The sequence below is a fragment of the Peromyscus eremicus genome, chromosome 15 (genome assembly GCF_949786415.1).
Source record: "Peromyscus eremicus chromosome 15, PerEre_H2_v1, whole genome shotgun sequence".
NCBI classification, from domain to species: Eukaryota; Metazoa; Chordata; class Mammalia; order Rodentia; family Cricetidae; genus Peromyscus; species Peromyscus eremicus.
In genome coordinates, this window is record NC_081431.1 from 54,295,857 (window position 1) to 54,321,566 (window position 25,710).

The 25,710-nt window shown below is 39.9% G+C and overlaps 1 protein-coding gene across 2 annotated transcripts in view; it reads left to right on the forward strand.

Annotated features, from left to right (window-relative positions):
• The window catches only part of Nek7 (NIMA related kinase 7), a 131,472-nt gene that overhangs the window by 100,510 nt on the left and 5,252 nt on the right, over positions 1-25,710 (forward strand). For both annotated transcript variants that reach the window (XM_059280478.1, XM_059280477.1), the window contains exons 6-9: positions 2,962-3,070; positions 3,994-4,101; positions 16,295-16,389; positions 20,294-20,407. In XM_059280478.1, the coding sequence (XP_059136461.1) occupies positions 2,962-3,070; positions 3,994-4,101; positions 16,295-16,389; positions 20,294-20,407 (426 nt within the window). The remainder of the gene's footprint in view (positions 1-2,961; positions 3,071-3,993; positions 4,102-16,294; positions 16,390-20,293; positions 20,408-25,710) is intronic.

A 25,710-nucleotide genomic window follows, 5' to 3' on the forward strand; every position in this document is an offset into this window, starting at 1 on the left:
GAGTTAAAGACATTTTATTTCATAACATGAATACAGTAAAAATACCACAACACGTAATCTTTCATGTAAATATTTTCATTGATACTAATCTTTAGAAACTTTCCGTGTATTAATTGTTGTCTATGCATGTTTACGTCTTACACGTTTGCATTAGATGTTTTATAATACAGAATTAAGTATTATTACAAGGATATCTAGCCTTCAGAAAGTAGGACTTTTGAAAGTGATGTTATCCTGCTAGCGCATTACCTTTTGAAAGAGGCGTGCACATTTGAGTAAGTTGAGTACTGCTGATGTAAACCTTCCAGTATGAAAAGTCAGTCAGGTTTCCTTGCTTTTCTCTGCCCCCTCTTTTAGGAGAAAGGTAACAGTGCCACCATGAGAAAGGACAGGTTTTCAACATCACAACTACTGGCTTCCTCAACTAGCAAAAGCCCTGCATTTAAAGAATATTTGACAAGCCCAGGCATTTAAATAGATGTTTCAGAAATTGAGCAATATCAGTAGTCTAATCAGAATTTATCATCTGATAGTCAAATTTATGCTATTCTTTAGTGACCATTAGTGAGATACCTAAGCCTCGCCAGGTCATTCTGTATGGACAACATGAGATTAACATCAGCTTGTTTTCATCAGTTTTAATTTGTTATAACGAACAGTGTCAGAGAAGAATATAAAAACGTGGAAACAGGTCTTCTCAGCCTGTGTACATGCTCCCTAATGTGCATTTTGTTGCCAGTGTTTTTCAGTCTCTTTTATATTTTGCCTTTTAATAATGAGACTAAAAATAAATACACACACACACACACACACCACCACCACCACCACCACCACCACCACAACAACAACAACAACAACAACAATTAAAGAAATAGAGGCCATGAATTTGAAAGAAAGCAAGGGATGGGGGGGGCGGGGTACATGGGAGGGTTTGAGGGAGGAAAGGGAATGGGGAAATGATGTAATTATATTACAGTCTCAATTTCTTAAATATTTAAAATAATAAACCGCTCAGTTGATTATGGTTATGATGAGTTTAGACTCTGTGCTAAAACATTCAGTTTTTTTTTTTCCATGTTCTGATGGCTACATGTTACAGTATATTTATTTTTGAATGGAAAGAGACCCAGTGCCCATCTTTCTGTTGGCATCAAACAGTCCTCTGATATGTTAATGTGGCATTGGGGGAGCACATTGCACAGGCTTTATTTGGATGCATTCCAAGTCTCCAGGAAAACGATGTGGAAAGAACTGAGTTTTCAGCCTTGTCCCTGTCCAGTGAAAGCTGATGTTGACACAGTCTGCCATCAAAGAAAACCCTCATACTGGAGCACAATATGAGCATTTTTCAACAGTTAGCAAGACTGGGGTGAATTTTTGTGATTACCTGGTCATTTAGAATAACGTTACTGATTTAATTGCTAATGACATTGCAAAATAATTGATTTTCAAATGTGTTCTATGGGAGAGATTGACCTAGCATTCTTACAGTTTTTTAAGACTGTTTTGCTGTAGCAAGTGGGCACGATGGAGTTGTGGGGGGGGGGGGGGAGGCGTCATTTGTTGCCTGTGGAGAAGGGTACCTGTGGTTTTCTTACAGCTCTGCCTTTTCAACTGGTCCTTAGCTGGCCACAGGTGTGAATCGTAAGGGCTAGTTTCTTCACTTTCTCAAATACAGTTTCTTTGTATTAAATACCAAAAAAACTAATTGGTTGAACTTTTCCAAATGTCGGTTTCAAATACAGTAAGGAACGGGTTTAAAATCTGACATGTTGGTAAGTACATATATGTATGCACATCACACAGTTAAAATTGTCTGAAAGCTTTGTGGCAAAAGCTATTGAAAGGCACTATTTCTTCATGTGGGTAAGGTTTACATACCGTTCAATAAGAAACCCGCTGCACTTATGTTTTGAAAGCATGGTATTTGTATGCAGAATATCCAGTGGGGCTGAGAGCTTGGTGCTTGGTATACTACAGTCCTCGTCTCCTAACAGATTTAATCGAGGAAAGTGGACGGAACTCTGTCGCTGTGGCTTGCAGTTGTTCTGGCAACTTCCCTGCCAGTCTATGGCCCGCTGTCTCCTACACAGCCTGCTGGTACTCTGAGCATTTCTCTCAGTTTTCCTCTAAGAGTCTGACTCTCCAGAGTGTAGTTTCATTCAAAGGGCAGGTTTGCCTTTTAATGTGCAGGTGGATAGACTCATGAAAACATTTTAGAGAAATACTTTACTTAATTTTTAATAAATTACAGTGCTTCAAGTCACCAGTGTAGCTCAATGTTTAAGCGGAATTCTAGAGTGAAGATATCTGCCTGAAGCAGACTTGTCCTTTGTTTTTCCATTTTTGTTGTTGATTTTAAAGACAAAGTCTTACATGCCAGGCTGGTTTCAAACTCCCTATCTGGCTGACCTTGCACTTCTGATCTCTGGCACCCACCTCCCAAGTGCTGGGTGTACACTTCTCATCCCCTGCTTCTGTCTCTCAAGTGCTGAGATTTGCAACACCACACTCGGTTTTTGTGGTGCTGGGCATGAAACCTAGGGCTCCATGCATGCTGGACATATACTCTATTAGCTGAGCCACGTTCCCAGTAAGAATTGTCTTTTAATGAGTCTAATTACTTTAATATGTCTTCATTTTTAAAAACTGTAGCTTCTCTTGAGATGAAATTTGAGATACATCATTTTGTATAGATGTATTTTTTTTTTCAAGTAGTTGGGCATTACAGAGATGTAGTGTTCCATGGCTTCTGTTAACCTTAAGCAGGAAGAAATGTAAGCTATTATGTCAAGTGAAATTCCTGGAGTCATTTCAGTATAGGAAATCATACTTTTTCAAAATTAAATAATGGGGAGATAAAAGTTGATATTTTTTCTGACTTACTGATTCTGAATGCTGGAATTCAACTTTAAGACATCTGAATTCTCACAGTCATTATTCTTTTAATATTTTAAACAGCATTTTAAGAAGCAAAAGAGGCTAATTCCTGAAAGAACTGTTTGGAAATACTTCGTTCAGCTCTGCAGTGCACTGGAGCACATGCATTCTCGAAGAGTCATGCATAGAGGTAAGAAGAGCACTAGGAAACGGTAGCATCTTTTTAAATAATGTAACCATCAAGCAATTTAAAATAGCTTCCGTTTAATCCACTGCATTACCCTTTATGGAATAGTTTATGTCCAAATTATAGTTTATTAGGATTATAAGTCTATAAGTAAAGCCCTACTTGATTATAAATAAGAATGAAAATTATGCTTTTGCTTGGCTTCCCTGAACGTCTTGCTGGTTCTGTTGGTAAAAAAAAAAAAAGTTCAGCTGTGGGAAAGCAGTTGAACATGCATAAGGAAGAGGGTTGGCCATCTTCTTCAGATGAGAAGTGTACTTTGACTACACAGACTGTTTTAGTCTTCGGCCTTGGTCCTTATGTGTTGTTGATTACCATCCCAGTTGTTGGGCAGGGCCAGTCACTAAGTGGCTGGTCCACTGATTTGGGCGTGTAAAAAATTCTGAAGCAATTTATTTAAGGAATTATGATTTCTAAAACCATCTAATAAATACATTGTGTGCAGTGATTTCTAAAACCATCTAATAAATACAGTGTGCGCAGTGTTGCTAAGCTACGACTTTATAACTGATGTAAATGCATGAATTAATCTTCAGTAGCATGTTATTTAAAATTGTTATAAAGGGAGCATACATTTATTTTGTGTCTTAAATTTTCATAAATATTCTTTGGCAATGGAAGACAAAAGTATTTGACATGGATATTAGCAGTCTTGATCAGGATGTATTGAGGATTCTCATAGGACTGGAAAATTTGAATTATATGAAAAGTATTCAAAATATAGTGAGTTCACAGTTCAGACTTTCATATTCAATATACATTTTGATTTCTTCCAAATATAAATATATATTCTTCCAAACATAAGATTTCCTTCCAAATGCCCAAAGTTACATCATCTTTCACCTGATCCCTTCATTTATTCACAGATATAAAGCCAGCCAATGTGTTCATTACAGCCACTGGGGTGGTAAAACTTGGAGATCTTGGACTTGGTCGGTTTTTCAGCTCGAAAACCACAGCTGCGCATTCTTTAGGTAAGAGATGAAGGACCATTTCAGCCAGTCATTTGTGTGTATGTGTTGGTCATGGTTCAAAACAGGTATGCCAGCTATACTGCATCGATTGCATTCTTTAAATCGATTGCAAACTGTTCTAGAAATCAGCCACTGCTGACAGGTGCCCACAGTTCCCTGTTACCTTTTACATGATGCGTGGATATTCCTGTTTATTTGACCTCAAGCAGGCTCTGAGCTTTTTGTTGTTTGTGGTGGTTTTTTTTGTTTTGTTTTTTTAAAATAATGCTCATAAGCCTGGCTTTTACTGTTGCCATGGAGAGTGCCTTGTATCTTATTTGTAGTGATTGGAGATAACTTAATGAAGAAACTGTATTTTGGAAGAAGACTTCACTGAACTTTTTTAAATGCCAAAGGTAATAATAATTCATACATGTTTATTTATTCAAAGGACATGTGACTGTGATAACTAGGAGAGGAAACCAAAGATGATCCATAACAAATGAGAAGAAAAAAAAAAATCTCCCCTTATAGATTGGAAAAAATACCCTGCAGTTGATCATATTAGAATTAACATTATTTTGATGTCCTTTGTACCTAAAATAGAATTGGTGTAACTGCAACATGGTATCAGCAATGGGAAGAAAATTGTTTGGATCAGAAACAATAAAAATTTCTAGAAGAAATGCTTTTTAAATTAAGTTATAAGTAGAGCATCTCAAGACTCTCCAGGTCCCATTTTTCTCCTTATGCATGTAAGACATAGGAAATGGGGAATTCTGAAAGAATAATCGAAGCAAAAGTAAATTGGCCATAATTTAATTGTGTCTGTTTTTGCTGTTGCGATTTCCTTGGAAGCCACTAATTCTCTGACAGCAATATTTAGATATGAAGTGAGGAGCTTTTAAATGGGACAGGGGAGAACTCAATAACCTGTTAAATAAGCATCCAGACAACCAACCGGTTAGAGGCTTTGAAAGGCTTTTATTCCTGGCTTTGTTCCTGAGAGTCTGTGTGCCTTTGAATCTGTCATCTATCATTTATTAATAGTTTGTGTCTCGAACAGAGTTTGGCTTGATGGAAAGTGTGGTGGAAAAGCTAACACTTCTCCCAAATTTCAGTTGTATTAGTTATGGAGAGCCTAAGATTCCACACTGAGGCCCTGTAACGTTTTTTCCTTTCACTTCTCACTTATGGCCACACAACTTCACTGCCTTTACCAGGTACAAAACGTTGCTGTGAAATTTCATGATAAATCAGTAAATTTGCATAACACTTTGGTGAAGTTCTATTTGAGAAGTTACAATTCTTGCAGCAAATATGGTAGACGATTTCTAGGAAGAAGCCTTGGCACTTCTCAGTGGTTAAAAACACGGTCACTCTCTGCTGCTTAGCTGACTGGCATGTCATAACAATACCCTGTCATTAACTCACTTGAAGCACTAGCTTGTAATGGCACGTACATGCACACAGACTTCACACGCCTGTGCACACGTGTGTAGTGTTTAATGCTGTTTTGTAGCCACTTTTGAGTAGGCTGTAGTTATCCATCCCGTCTGACTGACCTGATACATAACTTGAAATCCAGACTTGAATGATTTGAAATGGACTCCATCTACTGCTTACTACTTTTCCCAAAGCTCCTACATAAGGATTAAAGGCCTATGTATATCTCCAGACTTGGGTGATGTGTCAGTCCAAATTATTTGATATGGAGAATAAAGTGAATTTTAATAGATCTAAGAATTCAGTAAGGACTTATCAGATCAGCTCCTTTAGGGTCGTGTTATGTATGCACACGCTGAAGCCATGATTGCTGACCCTGAGTCACTTCTAAACTGCAGCCAGTGAGGAGGAAAAACTACACACTTCGGTGGTGAATCTGTAATGAATGAATTTTTTCAGTAATTTTGTTTCTCATTCTGAGAAAAAAACACAAACTCTTTTTTAATTTATTCTTGCTGTGCACAGTGAAGATTCTGATGGTGTGAAATTCATGTTTCCTAAGCAAAGTGCACTGAGTAGCGTGTTGAAGTTTGAACTCTAGCTTGTTAGTGATCACTGGACCAAATAAAAAAAATCATAAGTATCAAGGAAATATCTCTGCTAACAAAAAATATGTATAATGTAGCAAGAATAGAGACGCTACACACTTTTTGTTGTTGCCAAGTTGGCCCCATTCTTTACTTCTAGAGAATTATTATTCTGTTATTGTTACACATACTGATTATTAGAAGCAGATTTAGTTGCCTCTAATAGTTGAGGATAAAATGAAAAGTAAATGAAAACGTGGCCACCTATACAAATTTATTTTGCTTATAGAAACGTGGTAGAGCAACCTTCTTCATTGTATATTGATGCATTTTCTGGTTTTACTGATAGTAAAGTCTGACGTGGTTCATGATTACAATAGGCCTAAATTTTAGTCAAACAGTAAATAAATAAGATGCTTAATGCAATTCATAATTTAAAAAATGGGGGCCTAGGATTTAGCTAGTTGGCAGAGTGCTTGTTCAGCATGTGCTCTGATGTGAATTCTATTCCCATCACCACATAAACTGTGAACAGTGCATGCTTGTAATGCCAGGATGTGGGAAGTGAAGGAGGGGATCAGAAATTAAGTTCTAATGTCCCTCTCTCATTATTGACTCTACTTTCCTCCCTTATTAAGTGTACCTCCCCCACCCCCACTTTGTTCTGAGCATAAGAAACAGCATAGTATCCTAAATACTCCTGGAATTGTGTGATCACAGCCCTGGGGCACCTCTATCCCAGCCATTTGTTAACTCTTCTGGAACTCATGTTCTAGATTTACAACTTGAGGCTCCAGAACCAAGCACTCAGGTTGCCAGGGGTAACCGCATGAATGGTACCAGTTGTGCATCTTGAGCATCCTGAACCAAGGCTGCAGGGATGTCATGTGCTTCCACACTGGGGGTAAGGGCTGCCAGAAATAACAGCATGCTCCGAGTTAAGATAGCGGCCATGAGTGTCCTTCATCGGCTTCAGGTCATGAATGTCTGGGGTTGTCCACTCAGTTGATTTGGTTCTTCCTTGTGCCGGGAATGCTTCTCTTTCCCTTTTTTTTTTTTTTTTTTTTTTTTTTTTAAGATTTATTTATTACATATACAGCATATATGCCTGCAGGCCAGAAGAGGGCACCAGATCTCATTACAGATGGTTGTGAGCCACCATGTGGTTGCTGGGAATTGAACTCAGGACCTCTGGAAGAGCAGTCAGTGCTCTTAACCTCTGAGCCATCTCTCCAGCCCCCTTTCTTTCCCTTTCTGAGTATCTATGAACTGAGTATCTATAAGTGAGTACCTATGAACTATGCTCACTTCTGTGTTTTGCCAAGTAGACTGTTCTCTGGGTTCTATCTCCTTTTACCTCCCCTCTGTTTCATATGTGAATTTAGGATTTTCATTTTGTGCTTTGCTACTGATATGGATAGGGCTGTGTATCTAGGGAGACTGATTATAGAATATTATACTCATCCCTATGATATGATAGGGACAGGGCTGTGTATCTAGGGAGACTGATTATAGGATATTATACCTATCCCTATGCTATGATAGGAATAGGGCTGTGTATCTGGGGAGACTGATTATAGGATATTGTACCTATCCCTATGATATGGTAAGGATAAGGCTGTGTATCTGGGGAGACCGATATAGGATATTATACTCATCCCTGTGATATGATATGGATAGGGCTGTGTATCTGGGGAGACTGATTATAGGATATTATACCTATCCCTATGATATGATAGGGATAAGGCTGTGTATCTGGGGAGACCGATTATAGGATATTATACTCATCCCTGTGAAGTTTGCCTTGTTTTCTTTCATATTGTTTGTCAACCTCACAGATGTAACAGATGTTGGGAAACCTGCTACCTATCCAGGTCTTTAAAAATTTATGGTAAAGACACAGCTCTCTCTTGATCCAGGTTTCTGATTGACTAGGTCAGTGTTTTTCAGCGTTCTTAAGGGTAACCCCCAACAAAATTGTGACCCCGCGGGACCATAATCAAGTATGCTAAAGCAAAAGTTGCATGGAGCCACGATTCTATTACACAGAGCAGAGTATTTTGATCTTGTTCTATTTTATTTCAATTAAACCAGTGCTGACTGCAAACTGGTGAGTTGACTGCACAACTCATTAATGAGTTGCCTGGCCTGCAATTCAATAAACATTAGCCCAGATCTCCAGGGTTTTCACACCGGCTCCCTTTTTTCCACTTGGAGACCTTCTCCTGACGTACTGTCTGATTAGTTCAGTTGGTCAGACATAAATTAGCCCTGTACGGTACCTCCTGTGCTGCTGCCAGTGAGCAGCAACACACACACGGCTTCTCAACAGTCTGCCAGTCATTCAGCTTATGTGTGTGTCTGTCCTGGTGTCGCGGAAAGCACCAAGGGATAGGTAGGGCTGTGCTGAAGATGTGTGTAGGTCTTTGGCTTCCTAGTGTGGAGTTATTCTCATAGACATTTCGTTTCCCATTCTAACAACACTTAGCGGCATGTTCCTGACTCTCTGTTCCATCTGGACTTACCCAGTCTGCTGTACATTGCCTGCTATGAAACACTTTGCTTTCTCATGCTCTGGAGTACTTTAACTGCTTCCAGATTTAGGAAAAATTATAACAAATCTGGGATCTGGGGCTGTAGGACATTTGAAATCTGTCTTCAGGACTGTTTTCTCCACCATCAAATTGAGCGATAGATGACACCTGAGAAATGAGCACTAAAGGAATGGGCCTTAAAGACAGACTTTTGCATAAAAGAGGGAGTTGAACTAGATGTGTTAGTGTGGGCGAGATTACGTTGAAGAATGAAATACACTTTTGCATCAGAGCATTTTGTATCTCTTGTCAGCCAGGGGCCCTTGCAGCCTGCGCTTGGTCTTCAGTGGCCTGCCCACCCTCCTCACAGTAGCAACATTTCCAGACAGCCTCAGTCCTGTATGGTATTCAGTCCAGCATTTGGTTTGGGGACTTGAAGGGGAGAGAGCATGAAGATCATTCACTGGCTCCTAACTCAAGCCTTCTGCTTGAATATGACAGCACAAAACACTTCCACTCACATCTCATCATCCAGGACAAGTGTCTTAACAGACTGGGCAAGCAGTCCTCTGTGTGTCCAGAAAAGGAGAGCCCAGGAATAATGCACAGAGATAAAGGGGGAAAATGTCTCATTTGGTCTTCTATTTGTGCTGTATTATTTGTGTAGCGTGGTTGGAGCCACCCCACACAACCAATAATGAACTCTTCTCGTGGGAATAGTTGTGAATGAAACGGGAGTCCTGTGTGGCCGTAAGGAATTTGTCTTTCTAAACTGGGATACTCTGAGCACAGGTTTTTCTGTTGTTCCCCGAATATCGACCCTCCTGACTGCTTTGTGGATCAGTGCCCTTACGATAAGCACAGTATTTGGGCAATCTACACTGTTAAAATAAACGTTTTTACTCGTCAAGCTTCAAAAGTTCTGGACTAAATGTCACATGATCTGTTACCCATTTTCTGGTCTCCCCTCAGTTCAATAACTTGTGAGGTAAGTACAATTGCTTAGATTCGTGTCAGTGAATGGCCAAGCCAGAGCTCACTGAAGTTGGGGACAAACCATGGCTTTTCTATAACAAGTGTTATTCTTCCTAGAGTGGGTATATTGGCATCTCTTACTTTCCTACCCATTGCCCCCCCCACACACACTCCACAAGATAACCAAAGCAAGAAAACCTTCGCAGAATGTGACGCTCTCAGACACTACACGTTTTTAAAGCCCTATATGATTTGCTGTGCTCCTTGGTGTCTCATGTGGATCTCGTTGAAGAGTGTGTCCCAGGCCCATGGAATTGAATCCTCACTCTCCCACACAGTGTGGGAATCACCAACAACAAAGCACTGCCCTCACACAGCATAACAGATTTCATGGAGTAAAGCACTAGAACTATAGTATTTTGCAGTTTCGTGGGTCCCACATCCAGTTTGCATTTCGGTGAGCTAACTGTAGTTCATCTTCAGTGCTCCTGCAGGCTGTAGGACACCATCTGTTTCTTGTCTACTCAGCTTCCTGGCAGAATTCAGCTTTTTGGTGCTGCTAAAGCTGTGGTGCCTGTTTCCTAACCGCCTATTGGCTCAAGCCCATTCTCACCTTCTAGAAACTGCTTCCATTTCTTGGCCATAGCATGAGCCTCGCTCACACGTGGAGTCTCTTGCTCTTTTGTCGTATTCTTTGTGATCATCCAGGACGATCTGTGTTATAACAGGTATAACCTTACACCTTCGAAGTCCCTCTTGGCAGGTGCCATAATGCAAACACGTCTAACACCAAGTAGAAGGACCACAGGCCAGCATTCTGTCCATGACACCATTATAAAAGCCAGGGGTTTTAATGGTAGAATGGTCTAATGGTTTTTAATTTCATTTTTGAAATGGAGTGTTTTGGTTTTTTTTTTTTTTTAATTTTGGAGTGGGGGGGGCAGGTTTGGGATATTTTAAAAGTTATTCCCAAAAGTTTATTCAGGCTGCAGTGGCTTCTCACTTCCCTAGCAGACATGCTTCTCAGTGGCTTCCCTTTCATGGCCTGGGATGTAGGAGAGGAGAAAAAAGCACCAGGAGCAAAGCTTGCTTAGGAAAAGGAATCTGAGATACAAATCTCAGCACCTAGCATGCTCCTGTACATGCAGTTGAGGTGGTCTGGACGTACTAATGCAGACCCAAGGAGTTGCTGCCTGCTGAGCCCAGCTGATGTTTGGATGGGGTTGTGCACACTTTCATAATGTCCCTGAGAAAAGATGGGGAGGAGTTTTCTGTGTGCACAAGTGCAAATTTACCTGTTGCTTGTGTTTGTTCTGTATCCTGAAATGAAACAGATTTTTAAATCTGACTGGACTGCATCATTATTAGTGTCTCTGTTAGAGCGATGCTCTAATAATTTCTCTCCCTGGGGAGAAATTGTGCTGCTGTTGTATCCTAGGACAGCCTGAGCTCTTGTTTATCTTTCAAATGGAGACAGGCATCTCTCTGGTTCTGTGATGTTGTCCACAGAGTAAATGCATACCTCCCCACCCCCTGCCGTCCGGGCCAGATACGGGAATTTCACACTGGAATCTCTTGAGTGTACGATTCGTGTTCCCCACACTATTTCCAAGTGTGATGCGTCCTCTAATTTCAACTCAGAAAATTAGCGTTTGTGAGGCAGGCCCTAGAACGGTTTCCTGTCTGGTGCCAGGTGCCACCTGTGGTCACACACTTGTTTTCCCCACACCTTGCCTGGCTCCTCTCCACGAGTCCGTCTTTGCTGCGCACCTCACATTGTTCAGGGTGGCGTGGAGTGGAGAGGCAGCATATGTTCAGACAGTCCTGGAGGCCGCTTCCGCTGGTTTATTTTTAACTTTCAGTCCTTTCCCGACTTAAGTAATTGCTCAGGGAAGACGCTATTATCTGTTTTAAACTGTGCACATTTAACCTCTCAGCCACCATAACGAGTGTTTATGTAAAAACCACCACAGCAGCGTCGCACAGTAGCATTTTCACGCACAGCCCACTGAAGTTCTAGCTCTTCATGCGACCTTCTCTGCTTTCTTGGTTTGGGGGAGGCATAAACATTTTCAGTTCCCCTTGCAGTCGTCAGTTTGATGAAGTAACTGTCTGCTAAATGGGCTTGAATTCCAGGCTGCCCTGGGCAAGTCTTCTATCTTTGGCAGCTTGCCTGACCTGGCAGACCTCATTACTGATGAGGAGGACAGTGTCTCAGACAGCTCCTCAGAACAAGCCCTGTGTGGCTCTGCTGTGGTCCGCACAACATTGAGGACCTGCCCTGTTTTTCCCTGTCTCTCCAGGACCTAGAACAGGCACCACAGGCAGCACCTAAGACGTTCCTTCAGTCAGTCCCCCGACACACAGTGCTTTGACTGCAGTGCCCAGAACAGGGGGGCAGAGGAATCCACCGAGCCTGCCTTCCGCAGTGTCACAGTGTTATTAAGTGTGCCTCGCGGGTGTCAGATTTTATTTTCCAAATGTCTTTTCGCCGTAGAAATACTGATCTAGCACTCAGACATCCCATGTTGGCCTCAGATTATACTCAGAATAATGAAGTAAATTTGGTCTCTTTCCATTCAGTCTGCCAGCAGCATTTCTGGCTGACTCATAAGTACAAAGGAGAAACAGAAATGGATGCTTCGTCTCTTGGTTGTGTATTTGAATCAAACTGTGGTGGGGATGACGTGTGTCTTTTTAATTTTCCCAGCAAGGAATGTTCAAGGGGTTTTCTTCTGCAGTTTGTCCCGATTCTGAGAAAAAGCAGCAGCACTTCCGGCCTGATTTGTCTTATTTCTCTTTGAGCGTCCTCATTTGGCTGACCTAAAGACCAGCTCTAAAAAAGAGCATATCAGGTTTTTTTTTACCGTATAATTATTTTCCATATGGATTTTTAAAGTTTTTTTTTTTTACAAGAGCTGTAGAATTTAAAGTATAAATTATGTCTCATTTTATACACTATCTCATTTTACATTCTATCCCTTCTCATAGTTAAGGAAAATGACTAAATGTAGGCCTAGGGGCACCCGCCAAAATGTCTGTGGGTAAGGGTGCTTACAGCCAAGCCTGAGAGTCTCACTTCAATCCCAAGACTCCCATGGTGGAAGGAGAGAATCGACCCCTGCAAGTTGTCCTCTGACCTCCACATGTGCACTGTGGACACACACACACACACACACACACACACACACACACACACACACACTAAATACGTCAATGAAAGAAGAGGAGGATGTAGCTAGAGGCAAAGGACGAAACACATTTGCATCTTCTGACCCGCTCTTTGTTACCTCCGTGAGTAATTGCAGATAGAACCCAACATTCCAGTCGTAGAACAAAGATTCTTTCCTTGTGCTGGTTTTTTTCTTTATTCAAGTCTTTGCAGAGATTAAAGTGCTAAATTTTTGGCGAACCTATCGAAAGTGCTCTGTGTATAGCTGTTTCCAGTGAAGCGTCCCTGTGCCAGCCGGAGCTTCCGGGAGAACATCCCCAAAGCAAGATTGGTTGACTTTCTTAAGCTTACGGTGACTTCTAAAAACCAGTCACAGATTTTAAGGTGTATTTTCTTTTTATGAAGTATGTATCATGTAAAGCACTTCTCTTGTAGCTAGGTCAGTTAATGTCAGGAAAGCGCTTTATTTTTACAGTTGAAAAATCATGGTACAGTATTAGTACAGATTAAAGAAAGTCAGATAACATTTTCAGTTCTTCTAAAGCCAACTGCCTTTTCGTTACCAAAAAAAAAAATCCATTTCTTACCCACTGTTACTCATGTCAGGAGGTCAAAATGGCATAAGTATCTTCTTTTGCAAAATGTATTCTCATCTTACCCATAACCATAAATTCTTGAAAGATGAGTAGACTTATGCATCATGCTGCCTTGAGTGCCTCCGTGTGTAACAATTTGCACGATAATGTTTTAATATCTAGTCCTCTCGCTCCACAAGTCTCTCCCCTTGTACAGCTGTTGAAAAAGTCACAGCATTCTTCAGGCAACAGTCCTCATGAAAGCAGCTGCCATGAAGTTTAAGGAAAGGATTTTAGGAAATAATTGTGTCTTCATCAAGTTGAAATATTGAAAACATAGCACTGCGTTTAAATGCACTGCAGATTTTCCTGAGCACTTAAAACTGTGGGTCTCTCTCTGTTCAGAAGAGAGGAGAAAGGGTGAATCAGTCTGCCATGTGATGGAGTGGAACAGCTTCTCCCAGGTCAGTCAGCAGAAGAGGTGGGTCCAGAGCAGAGGGACACATTAGGGAGCATGTCAGAGGAAGGCTGTGGAAGCGCCTTTTCAGGCCTCTGGTCAACAGTAATTACGAATTTGCCCAGATGGGAGTAGTCCAGCATGCAAACCTGCTTATCCTCTATGATGACTGGAAATGTGCTGTGAAGGAGGTGGGTGGCATGCTTGGTTTTCTATTGTAATATATTCCCAGGAAGTCGTTGAGATAAAACACGCGGAAACAGTTGGAGGATGCTCACTGTTTAGATGATGGGAACCAGTGTTTAAGTTTAAAACCACAGTGCTCAGTCAGTAACTTCACGCTGACCCCCAGCAACTACAGAGGGCGATCCTCTGCGCTAGACTGTTGCCATTTAAAGCCTGGTTCCGGTCTCCTCCTCCTCGTCATTCTTCTTCTCTGCTCCCTTCACTTGGGGGTTGCTGTCTGTGAGCTGGCTTGGTGTTTCTGTTAAGGTGTTATGCTGGGCTGAGGCTAATCTCTGTAAAGTGTTAGCATTTGTTCCTTCTTTTCCCTGTCATCAATCTTTCACACTCATATCAAACCCCTAACGTATCAGCAGGCTTCCCAGAGCTCCCGGTTAAAATTACCTTTGCTTTTGGTAAACTCTGAATACGAGCTTGGTGTTTTCAGCTGCCCCCTGTGGATTCCGGGAAGCCTCTCTCTGCCAGTCTCTCACTTTATGTCCTGGAACCCCAGAAGCCTGTGAGGCGCTTGCTCATTATCCCAAGGGCGCCCACCATCCTTCCTTGAGCAGAGGAAGTGTGTGCATCTGGCCAGTAATTGGAGTTGCTTATGCAAAGTATGAGAAAGTGGTCCAAGCTCCGGAAGCTGCAGGCTGGTGTTGATTTCCCACAGTAATGACACTTTGAAGCTAGTTTGTGTTGTTGTTTCTGAACAACCCCTTCCTGTCCCGACACTCCTGAAATATGCAAACTTGCCTTCAAGGTACAGTGCCACAATTAACTGGTTTCTTAAAGTTTTTCTCTGATATCAGAGTCGTTCGTATTTCCTTTAAAGTTTTGGCCTTGCATCATCTTACTTCCCTCTTGCTCACTTCCGTCAGTGCTTCTCTTAGATCCACTCTTCACTGACAATGGATTCCCTTCTAGGTACACCTGTGGCGCGTCCATGCTTAGCACAGTTGAGATGACACACACGGGTGTAAGGCTGGAACTTTATTTCATCTAAAAACTGGCTTTTGCTTCCATGAACGGTGCTTTGATTATTGTTGGTATGACTCTGAATAGTGTTTCTGACTAAAGTCCCCTTTACAGTATCGTGAATTATCTCATTAAGCGTTATAGCAAATACATAGGGTTTTTTTTTTTTTAAAGTAATGGGGAAAACTAGAAAATGTCCTTTTCTCCACAAGCAGTGGCATATCATTAGTACAGGTTGCCTCTGGTAAATAAGGTTCATGAATATCAAGTAAGTAAAGACCTTGATTTTCTGTTTGGCAAAGAGCCTTAGGCTAAAAATGGCGAATTAGAAGTTGAGGTATTTGAAATTAAAGATATTCACTTTGAAAGTCACTTAAATGTTTTCAATCTTCAAAACATAACATGCATGCTTTTGTTTTCTTAAAAGTAATGTTAGCATTTTGAAAAAAAAAATGCCACAAAAGAGAAAGAAAGCATTTATATGTTAAAACAAAACCAAAAAGTACCTAGATGATCTTGCACCTTAAGTCTCTGTAGCTTCAGGAACTCGGGGCCTTTTGCATAGGTGTTAGCGCCCTGCACTTCGGTCATCACAGTCCCTGAATTCCTCCATAGGGTAACTGAGCGTCAGCAGGTTCATCCTTTATACTAGGAGCCAGGACTGCGTTCCCAGGGACACTTTTGTAAGAGGTAGTTAAGCATGTTGTGTTTATATATGTGCTTTACAGCTTTTATCTAATACTATGTAATTTAAAATATTATCATTCTCAGTTATTTGAAATAAAGAAGCCATGTTGAAAACAGCGAAGTCCCATGTGAATCACTTCTATAACTTTTTCTGAGGAAAAAAAAATTTTTTCCCTTAGTTATCCTTCTTAAATTCTCCTTGGATTGATCAAAGGAGACCATTATGAGTTTAAGCCACCACACTCTGTTTTATTATAGTATAGATAATGTACTTTTTTGAATAGTGAAGATGAAATAAACTTTGAGTGTTCTCAAAAACAATGTTGTGATCCTAACAAATTTTTGCTTTTTTTCAATTTAAAATTTTGTGTTTAATTTCTCAATGTTTTCTTTTATTTTTAAAATTAATATACAATTACCAGTTGTTTCATTCTTCCCTTCCAGTTCTTCCCTACAAGCCCTCTCAGGTGCCACACCACCTCCCCACCCTGCTTTCTACCCCTCAGAATCAGTGCTTAATTTCCTAATGTACCCACGTCTTAGTTTTTATGGTACTAGTTCTGTTTGGTTTCTCTTTTCAGTGGGTACACCTTACTACATGTCTCCAGAGAGAATACATGAAAATGGATACAACTTCAAGTCTGACATCTGGTCTCTTGGCTGTCTGCTATATGAGGTAGGCACTGTTGATAAATTCTGTACGTTGACACAGTTTCACTTATGTTATGTATCCAGTATTATTGTTTACATTTCCTTTTTCTGGATGGTATTTTGTAGTCAGCTTTTGTTGTGATGAGTTAATTCATTGGGCAAGTAAGTCCACACATATTTATTTTGTCTAATATATTTTTATTCATTTTTTAACAAGGACTTTTTGTTTTTTTTTAATATGTATTTTACTCTAATGCTATTTTGCTCATCCTTTGTGTAGAGGGAGAAAGATACAAGTGTGAAAACTTTTTAATGCATTGCAGGAGAATAATGCCATGAATTTAAGATATGAAAATATTTATCTTTATCAGTATTTTGTTTCCTATTTACACAGGTAAAATCCAGCTTTAAGGATGGCTTGCAAATAGTTAAGCTTGAGAATTCTGTTCTTAGCATAGGAGGGCAGAGTCCTATAGTACGGCTCTCTATTTATATTGTGATGTAGTCTTGTAGCTGTAGAAAAGGGCACCTAAGTGACACAGTTTCCACCATCCTCCAGAGCAACGGCATTGACAGTATCCCAAGTTAGTGACTCCTAAGATAGAATTTTAATTGTATGTCAGGAAAATACAGAGTCAAAGATGCTAATTAAAAATCAGTCAGCATCTGAGTAAATTTTATTGAATCGAAGAAACACAATACGTAGAGTTATTTTTGTGTTTCAAGAAGGAAGTCACAGTGCGTGTCTGTCTGTTTTGTTCTCCTGACTCCGGTGTCATCTGTTAGGATTGTGCCACGGTCGCTTGAAGGTGGCTCGTCGAGGTGCTTTCTGAAATGAGTATTGACCTTTTGGAGTTGTGCTGATTATATATTCCTTAATTTAGGGAGAGTTGCCTTTCTGGTTTTGTGCTTTCTCTGATGACTGAGGACACTCAAAGGATTTGAACAGGCTCTTACGTGAACTCACCGGTTTTGACTGTGAAATACTATGAATTAGTGATGTAGCAGAACATGTGCTGTTGTGTGTCCACAGGACGATGAGGGGCCCATGCTGCTTGTGTATCCTTGTGTGTCCATGGGGTGACAAGAGATTTGGCTCACTCTGGATTCTGGTGATGATTTTCGGGTGGCAATGTTGATAAGAATTGGCTTGATAGTATTGCTGCTGTAATATTTAAAAGTTAATCACTTCATGTGTTTAAAAAAAATTTTTTTAAACCAGGTTAAGTAGTATTAGAGTCATTCAGGCCATAATCTAATATCAAAATAACACTTTCCATCTAAACAACCTAAAAGTAGGTAGGAAATGATTTTCTAATAATGAGCTTGAAGTTAGCAATAGCAGTAGAAAAGCGGGGTTGAAGGTAGTATTACAGGAAGACGTTTACTTAATTCTTGCAACCTTGTATCAAAATTGAAACAATTACCCACATTTTACAATTGCATTTGAGAGGCGGGGCCTGATTTTATGTATGCTTAATGTGGTCACCAAAATAAGAGTTCTCTCTCTGAACATTTCCATGTCCTCAAGGTATACATGTTGTGCTAATTTCAAGTTCAAGTGTTTATCATGTTAGGATCCGTCTCTATGCATTTTCTCAAATCCTCCCTGCAAGAGTTGGGAACTTTTAAAAAGATTTAATCTATCTTTATTCTTGGTAGATTATGATAGAAAAAAAAACTCTATTGGGTGCTACAGACAATTTTGAAAAACTAAATTACACTAAAAAATAGCAGAGAAAATATTGAATATAAAGATAGATTTAGTGCAGTTTAGCTTTTCACAGTGTCTGTAGCACCCAATAGAGGTTTTTTTCTTTTCCTATCATAATCCACCAAGAAATTACTGTTAACAATGAAGGAGTAGGAAGCCCTTTTTAGAACGTGTTTTAAACTCAGGAAATTAGACTTTCAAATATTCCCGAAACCTTTGAAAAAACTAGGAGTGCAGTTTTAATTGATATGCAACAAAGTAGACTTTACTAATTAAAATCAAGATGCTGAGCTTTGCTACATGGACCTTTACATGGAAAAGTAGGTTTTACACATTTCCTTTATTGTTCAGTGCGGCAATTGCATCCTTACAGGGTTGTAGGTTGGTGGCTTACAGTTCAAAAAAAAAGAGAGCTGCCACCAGCCCCGAAGACAGACAGTGGGCTTTCGTCCCTCCGACACCCCCAGAATACTAATGAGGAAAGTCAGACCCTGGAGGTCAGGGAGCGAGTCAATCATTCTAGCGATCGTCTCAGTGTGGAGGATCAAATTAGCCTGAAAAATTCAGCTGCTGGGAGGAGAGGGCGAGCAGCTGTCAGGGGCAGCGCCGAGATGCACTAATGAACCAGATGAATAGTGCAAAAGCTTGAAAATAAAAACAGGACAGTTGACATTTTTCATCTGTCAAAGCAGGAGATGCATGAAAATATACTATTCCTGTTTAACTCCTTAGGGGACATTCAGATTTTTTTTTTAACACTCTGCAGTATTGAGACAAAAGTAATATAATGAACTCCTAGCATATGATAGAGAATGAGTGTACGTTTATGTAAGGTCTTACAAGGGTGGGGAGATGGTAGTTTATATCTACGGTGTGTTTTTAAGGTGGCTTATTTAACATTTGATTTTTATCCTATAGTATCCTTGCGTTTTCAGCATAAACATTGTTTATGATGGTGGGTCCTCCGTTAGAAATTCCCGCTCAGTGTTGTGTGTTTAGGGCATTCAAGTCATTACTTACTTTATGCCGTCATGTGGAACTATTCCCAAGGTTGTTCTGTGTGGGTGTGTGTAGGCTTTATATAAAATGTGGGCTAGGTAAAACCGAACGTAGAGCCGTTTCCTAGGTGGGATTTCCAATCCTGTCCCCTCCCGGCTGAGGCTCTGAAGGAGTTAAAACCCTGTCTGGAGCACAGAAGACAGATGAGGGCCATTTTCAGCTTGTCCTGTCCCCACTGACGCTCACTGAGTAGCACAGCATGGACCAGCGTGTTTCACACACACTCTGCCTGTCTAGGGAATGTACACATTGTCCTTCCAAAATCAAACTTATTAGCACATGTAGAAAAGGGTGACTGACTTTGGGGCAGCTTGGCACTCTATGTTGTATTCTTGCGGCTGCGGCTCAGAGATTTAGAAGGTTCTGAACAGGATGCGAACATTTTAAATTGAATTTTTAGTTTGTAACCTTGCTTACCAAGTAGTTGCTTGCGCTTTTAAATGTCAAGTTTTGAACCTTGTCTTAAAATACATTTAAATTCAGTAATGTCTCTTTTAAAGTGCCATATCCTCTAAGTCACGTTTTTCTGCATAAAAATCGCCGCTGGATACCTTGGATTGCGTCTTAGAGTCACGCATATTTTTTAAACACATTTAATATTTCTGAGACATAATCAAAAGAAAGTTATGATTTAAACTATTTAAGGATTAGTTACAATATTAATAAATAGTCTTTTCTCTCTTAAAATAACCTTTTCCCTAAATAATATACTGTGCATGATGAGATGGAATGCATTCTATTCCCTAAGTCGTTGTTAAATGTAGTTCAGTTTTAATATCAGTTTTTTGTTATACTGGACTATTACATTACTTGAGTCATACCATATGGTATCTGTTTTGCCATGAAATATGCTAGTTGTTTTTGTGGCTATGTACATATACACACAAACATCTTCCATTTCTTAATATTGTTTTATGTTGTATGAGATATATTAATCATTTCTCTTTAGGAATTTTAAATGTTTCAAAAATAAAATTGTTTCAAAAATTTTAGCGTTTAATAATATGTAGATAATGATAATCATAAAAATCAAAATGCTCATATAATTTTATTCAAAGTATTCATAATTATTTTCTACCCCAGTGTCCTATACCTGATGAAGTCACCATTAAAGTTGCTCTGTAAGTACATCGGTTTCATTGTGAGTGTTTTGCAGATGGCTGCATTGCAGAGTCCTTTCTACGGTGACAAAATGAATTTATATTCTCTGTGTAAGAAGATAGAGCAGTGTGACTACCCGCCTCTCCCGTCCGATCACTACTCGGAGGAGGTAAATGATCTTCAACCCATACGTTTGTTCATTTTGTTAACTAAGGAGCCTTCCTTTATTCAGAAAACAGATGAATGATACAGGTGGAAGAAAGAGCACTTCTCATTGTTTTCATTCATAAACTTGCTGTTTGGTTAGTGTAACAGCTCTGTGATTCCCAGTGAGGAATGGGACAGAACACAGCATGTAGGAGAACCACAGATAGTTGACTTGACTTATGTGGAGTGAGCCCATTGAAGGGAAGAAGGAATGTTCTGACTCAGTGTCTCGTGACAGGCTAAGTCCTCAGTCCCAATCTCTCAGACAAGAAAACTTACTTTGGTAGAACTTCCCTCCTCACACTTTCCCAAATCTGAACTGTGTACCTCTCAGCCACCTGTCTCTGAACCTTTTTCTTTCTTTTTCTCCTTGGGCAGTACCTATCCTACCACCCCCTCACTGCTTGAGCCAGAGTCCTCTGGGTAAGAGTTTTAAGGTTACCAATGTAGACATGTTTATAGAATACATTGGACAGGACTGACAATTTTCAAAGCCTTTGAGATCTGAATTCTTGCTTGCCTTGCTAGTGCATTGGAGTGAGTTGTTTTGGCACTTACCCAACATCCAGTTCTTCATTAAACAGTATCTTCCATTTTTATCCTAATATATCGTGATTATATGAGAGGGTATACAATAGCAGTGTCTCGGGTCAACAAGAGGAGCTCACAAAGGCTCTTTGGGGACTTCTCATCTGAGACCTGCCCAAGGAAGCAGTAAAGCCTTGGACATCTCATGTCATGAGCAACAGATATTTTTGCCCCAGGAAAATTGAAAGGAGCAAAGGAAAAATATAAGACAATTACAGTGTTCATTTATTAAGTAATCTTGTCATATTTTCTATTGTGAAAGGAATAGCATCTAGTCTTAGTACTGTACAATGAAATCTGAGTCCATATAGCTTGAATAAATAAACATCTAATGATTTTTTTAACTATATGTGTGTTCCTAGAATATAACCAGTACACCTTCCTCTAATAGTTTTGATACTGATAATGAATGATGCCTACCTTTTTGCTTCATGGGATTGTATTTAGATAATTAGACTATACTCTTAGGAAGCAATGGTGATAATGCTCTTATGTTAGCCATTTTTAATTACTATTTGGGGTATAGAGTATAAATATGGCATTTCACAAAACCAACTTCAGAACTCTCGGCCTAGAAATACAGTAGAGTGTGAACAAGAATGCAGAACGATAGCAGGAATGTCAGGGGCCTTTCTTTGTTGTGTCATTCATGCTGTCTTTTTTTTACCGTGAAGCCCATGAATATTTCACATATCTGCATCCTCATCCGCTATTCTTCTTGACTAATTTTCAGACTGTCTGAATTTGCATTTCACATGGTAGCTGATTAGGAGATGCCGAGTGCAGCAGCGAAGCCTCAGCAGGCGGTTACCATGGTGACCTTCAGCAGGATTTTAATGATGATACCACTAGTGGTTCGTTGAAGTCGGCCTGCCTGCAGGGCTACTTCACTGCAGCTAAGTGTGAAGTTGGATATGCGGCTTCTCAGCCAAGGGGCAGATATCAAAGTCTGGCCCAGATAGAAGGTCTTCAAGTTGGGAAAGGAAAATAGATTCCACTTTTTACTTCGCTCTGTATAGTTACCAGTTCCAAAAAGAGCTATAAAGCAAAACATGTTTTATGGTGCATCTTCCAAACGAGACAGTGCAGTTTCTGGGATTGGTAGTCTTTTGTCGTGCTTCGATGAAACAAGAGGCTGTAATGCCTTGGTAAACATGGAGAATAATTCTGAAGCAACAAATCTGAAAAACATGCAGTCTGTATAACAAATGTTGCTTTATTCTGATTAAAAAAAAATGAAGCGTTCCATAAGACTTTGAAATGCTGATGATATTAATAAATATTTTCCCTCCTTAATTAGGAGCTCGATTTGTTTATAAACAAATTATTCCAAATTTGTGGTAGCAACAGAATCATAAACAGATTTAATGCCACCATAATGATATCAGTGATATCTCCAGTGCTTATTGTGAAGGCTCCTTAATAGTTTAAAGATCCACATTGGTATTTAAGTTAGCGGAGCATAGGGACCAATGAGAGGTAAGCGCCAACTTTAGCACTGAACTTGTACTAAAAACTACATCACTGTGTCTTTTAACAGTTAAAATAGTAGGTTTCTGTAAGTGAAAAATAAAAACAAATAGCCTTCTGAGTATGTTGAGAGCTGTCTAGAGGTACTGAGGCACTGATACATTTTTTCATTTTTAAGTGTCCTGCCCACAGAAGATATAAAAAGGGACACTTCATAGTGCATTACTTGCCAGCCTGCCTCAGCAATAAGAGTTGTAAGGAAAATAACAAGACTGCTAAATACAATCATTCCATTTAAATTTAAAAGAATCAAGAGCTTAAAAAAAAGTGGGAATTTTCCCTATGCTAATATCCTACCATATGCTTTTGAAATCTAAGTATGCACATCAAATCTTTCCTTTTGAAGTGTGGTGTCTATATACATATCTGTAGGTTCTAGACTGAAATAGTTCAGCTATACATGGAGGATCTTAGAAAACGTATATTACAGTCTTTGTTTATGATGACTTTGTTTTGTGCATATTTGGTATTCCTTGTCTTTTTTTCTGTAATAGCCTCATCCATGTGTGAATAGAGAATCGCCATGCTTAAAACCTGAGGTTGAGAACCGTTGCCTTCCCTTAGATAGCTCTCTGTTTAAACTGTCTGCTGGGTGATGAAAAAGCAAGCAGTTTTTGGGGGTTTGCTATTTATTAGGAATCATAAGCCAAGCCAAGCGCCTGTTCAGCCTGCCCGCACTTAAAACCTAATGGTCATGGACACGTCTTCTTTCCCTTCACTGCTAGTATGCATTCTGCTAGAAGGTCCATGAATTTTCATGTTTCTAAAGATGCCGTTTCCTCCTTTCCAGCTGGTCTCCTTCTATATTGTCTTCCCTGGCTCTTCTCTCCCTCACCTTCCCTTGGCAGTCATATCTCATAATAGCTTCTCCTTGGTATATGCACCTCCCCTCTACAATGTTAAGTATCTGCAGCAACTCTGCTCTTGTCTACATTTCTAGGGCCTGTGGATTTTAAAACTTGGGTGATGGACTGATTGAGGAAGTAATGGAGTTGGTGTTAAAAAGAAGAAATTTAAAAAAAAAAAAAAATGAATGGCCTAGTCAGTGATGATTGAATCACAGAAACTTCTCAAAAGAATTGTCTAGTGAGGCACAAGATCACCCAAAGGCATGCTGGGAGATGCTGTAGCTCTCTATCCCTGAAACCTTCCCTGTGTGGATTTTCTTCTCATTCTTTTGCACAAGCACCAACTATGAAACATCTGGGGCATTTACTAGGACATAACGTATACTTGGTCCCTGTACTTAATTTCTTGAAGAGACACCGGCATGGTCATCAGAATTATACATTTGTTCTGTCAATCATCTCTTTAGACTCAATAAAAGAAAAAAAATGATTAAACATCCAGATAGAAGAGTTCTGAAAAGTCAAATTTGGCTTGCAGATGAAATGAGGGTGAGGTAATCTTGGTTCCAGAAATAGCAAAGCAATAGTAAATTGAAGACTCAACAGCAATGTTTTGAGTAGGAAAAAAAAAATCAAGCACCTATAAAACCTCGGAAAGATGGTTAATATTTTTAATAAAGTGACTGTGTTATTAGAACAGTAGATCTGAAATGATTGCTGTGGCAGATGTTGCTTAGTCATTTTGTTTGGGGATAACACTAGGCATTGAACCCAGGGCCCTGAGCCTGCTAGGCAAGCATTATATTGAGATAAAGAATCTCACTAAGTTATATAGGCTGAGTATAAAATGACACTGTAACCCTGGGTGCCTTTGACCTGGTGATTCTTCTAACTTAAACCCACAAATAGCTGAGATTATAGGCTTCTGCTACCAGGCTCAGCTCAGTAATTTTAAATTTATCATATAAAAATAAGATAAAGAATGTATTTTCTCATTATATTTTGGAAAACTCACCAGCTTCTGAAGTCTTATTATTGCTTTCTGTAACTGAAGAAACCAAATTACAGTCTCTTATTTTATGTTGAATGTTAGTTTTATAGTGCTCAAACCTTTGGACCGTAGACGGAAAAGTTTGTTATATTAATAGCAATTTATTGGAACGACATGATATTATCTTTTGAGATGCGGACCTGATGTAGCCACTTAGAACGGGTCGGAAATGAGCCACAAGGTTTCCCTCCTCTGCAGCCTGCCTCGCTTTCACCCCGTCCTGTTATTTTCATCGTCTTAGTAGGACAGTGTGTCCTCCTTTTCAATTTTTCTTTTTGGCAAGTTGGAGAAGCGATGGCAGGAGAGCAGGATGGTGTGTGTTTGCTCTCTTTCCTCTCTGGCCTGCCTGGGTTGGCACAGCACCACAGCCTGGTGCTTCACTCACAAGTTAAGGGCTGGCAGTAGGTACCGCTTTTTATTCTTCTTGGGACATCCACACGTGAAAATAAATAGAACTGGCAAAAGATAATCTCTTTCCTTCTTGGGACTCATGTGTGTGCATGCACACACAAACACACACACACAAATAATAAATAATAATTTTTCAGAGTATTTAAAATACAAGGATTAGAAAGAGTACTCATTTTTCCTGTGATACATAATCAACAGTAGTAATTAAATGAAACTGATTTCATAGGTTATTGTAGAACGTGGTGTGCTTATATGGCTTTGGTAAAACTAATACTGCATTTTCAACTTTCAGAATCGCCCTTTTATCAATACTTTGTTAAAGAAACTAAGGCACAGGCTTTGCTCCAGCCTCTGTAAGAGCAGGTAGGCTAGGTGTGTGGAGAGCAGTGGTGGGCCTGAGGACTTGAGTTGGGTGGGGAAGACTTCCTGCCTCCCCTGCTTGTGCTGCGGGGAGCTCGCACCCCAGAAACTGCTCAGGTGTTCACCACGGGCCGTTCTGTACTTCTGGAGACTTCTCAGTCCTAAGCCCTTTCACTTCCCACCCACTGTGAAATTCCTTGACTTCCCCATGTTAGAGAGCGTTCATGTCCATCAGGCTCGGGACCATGCACAGACCATGCAACCCAGGAGCGAAGGAATAAGGCTACGTTGTGGAGAGTAGCAATTATTCGAGTCTGTGGATGTGCATACATCCCAGTGACCAGCTGTGTCGTTTCCTCTGTGCTACTTTGTCTGCTTTCCAGATGTTCACAAAGGCAAAGAAATCAAATACAAATCTTAGAGATAAGGGATTTTTAAGTTAACTTTTACAAAGAATTCTTAGTTTTAAAGACTTGC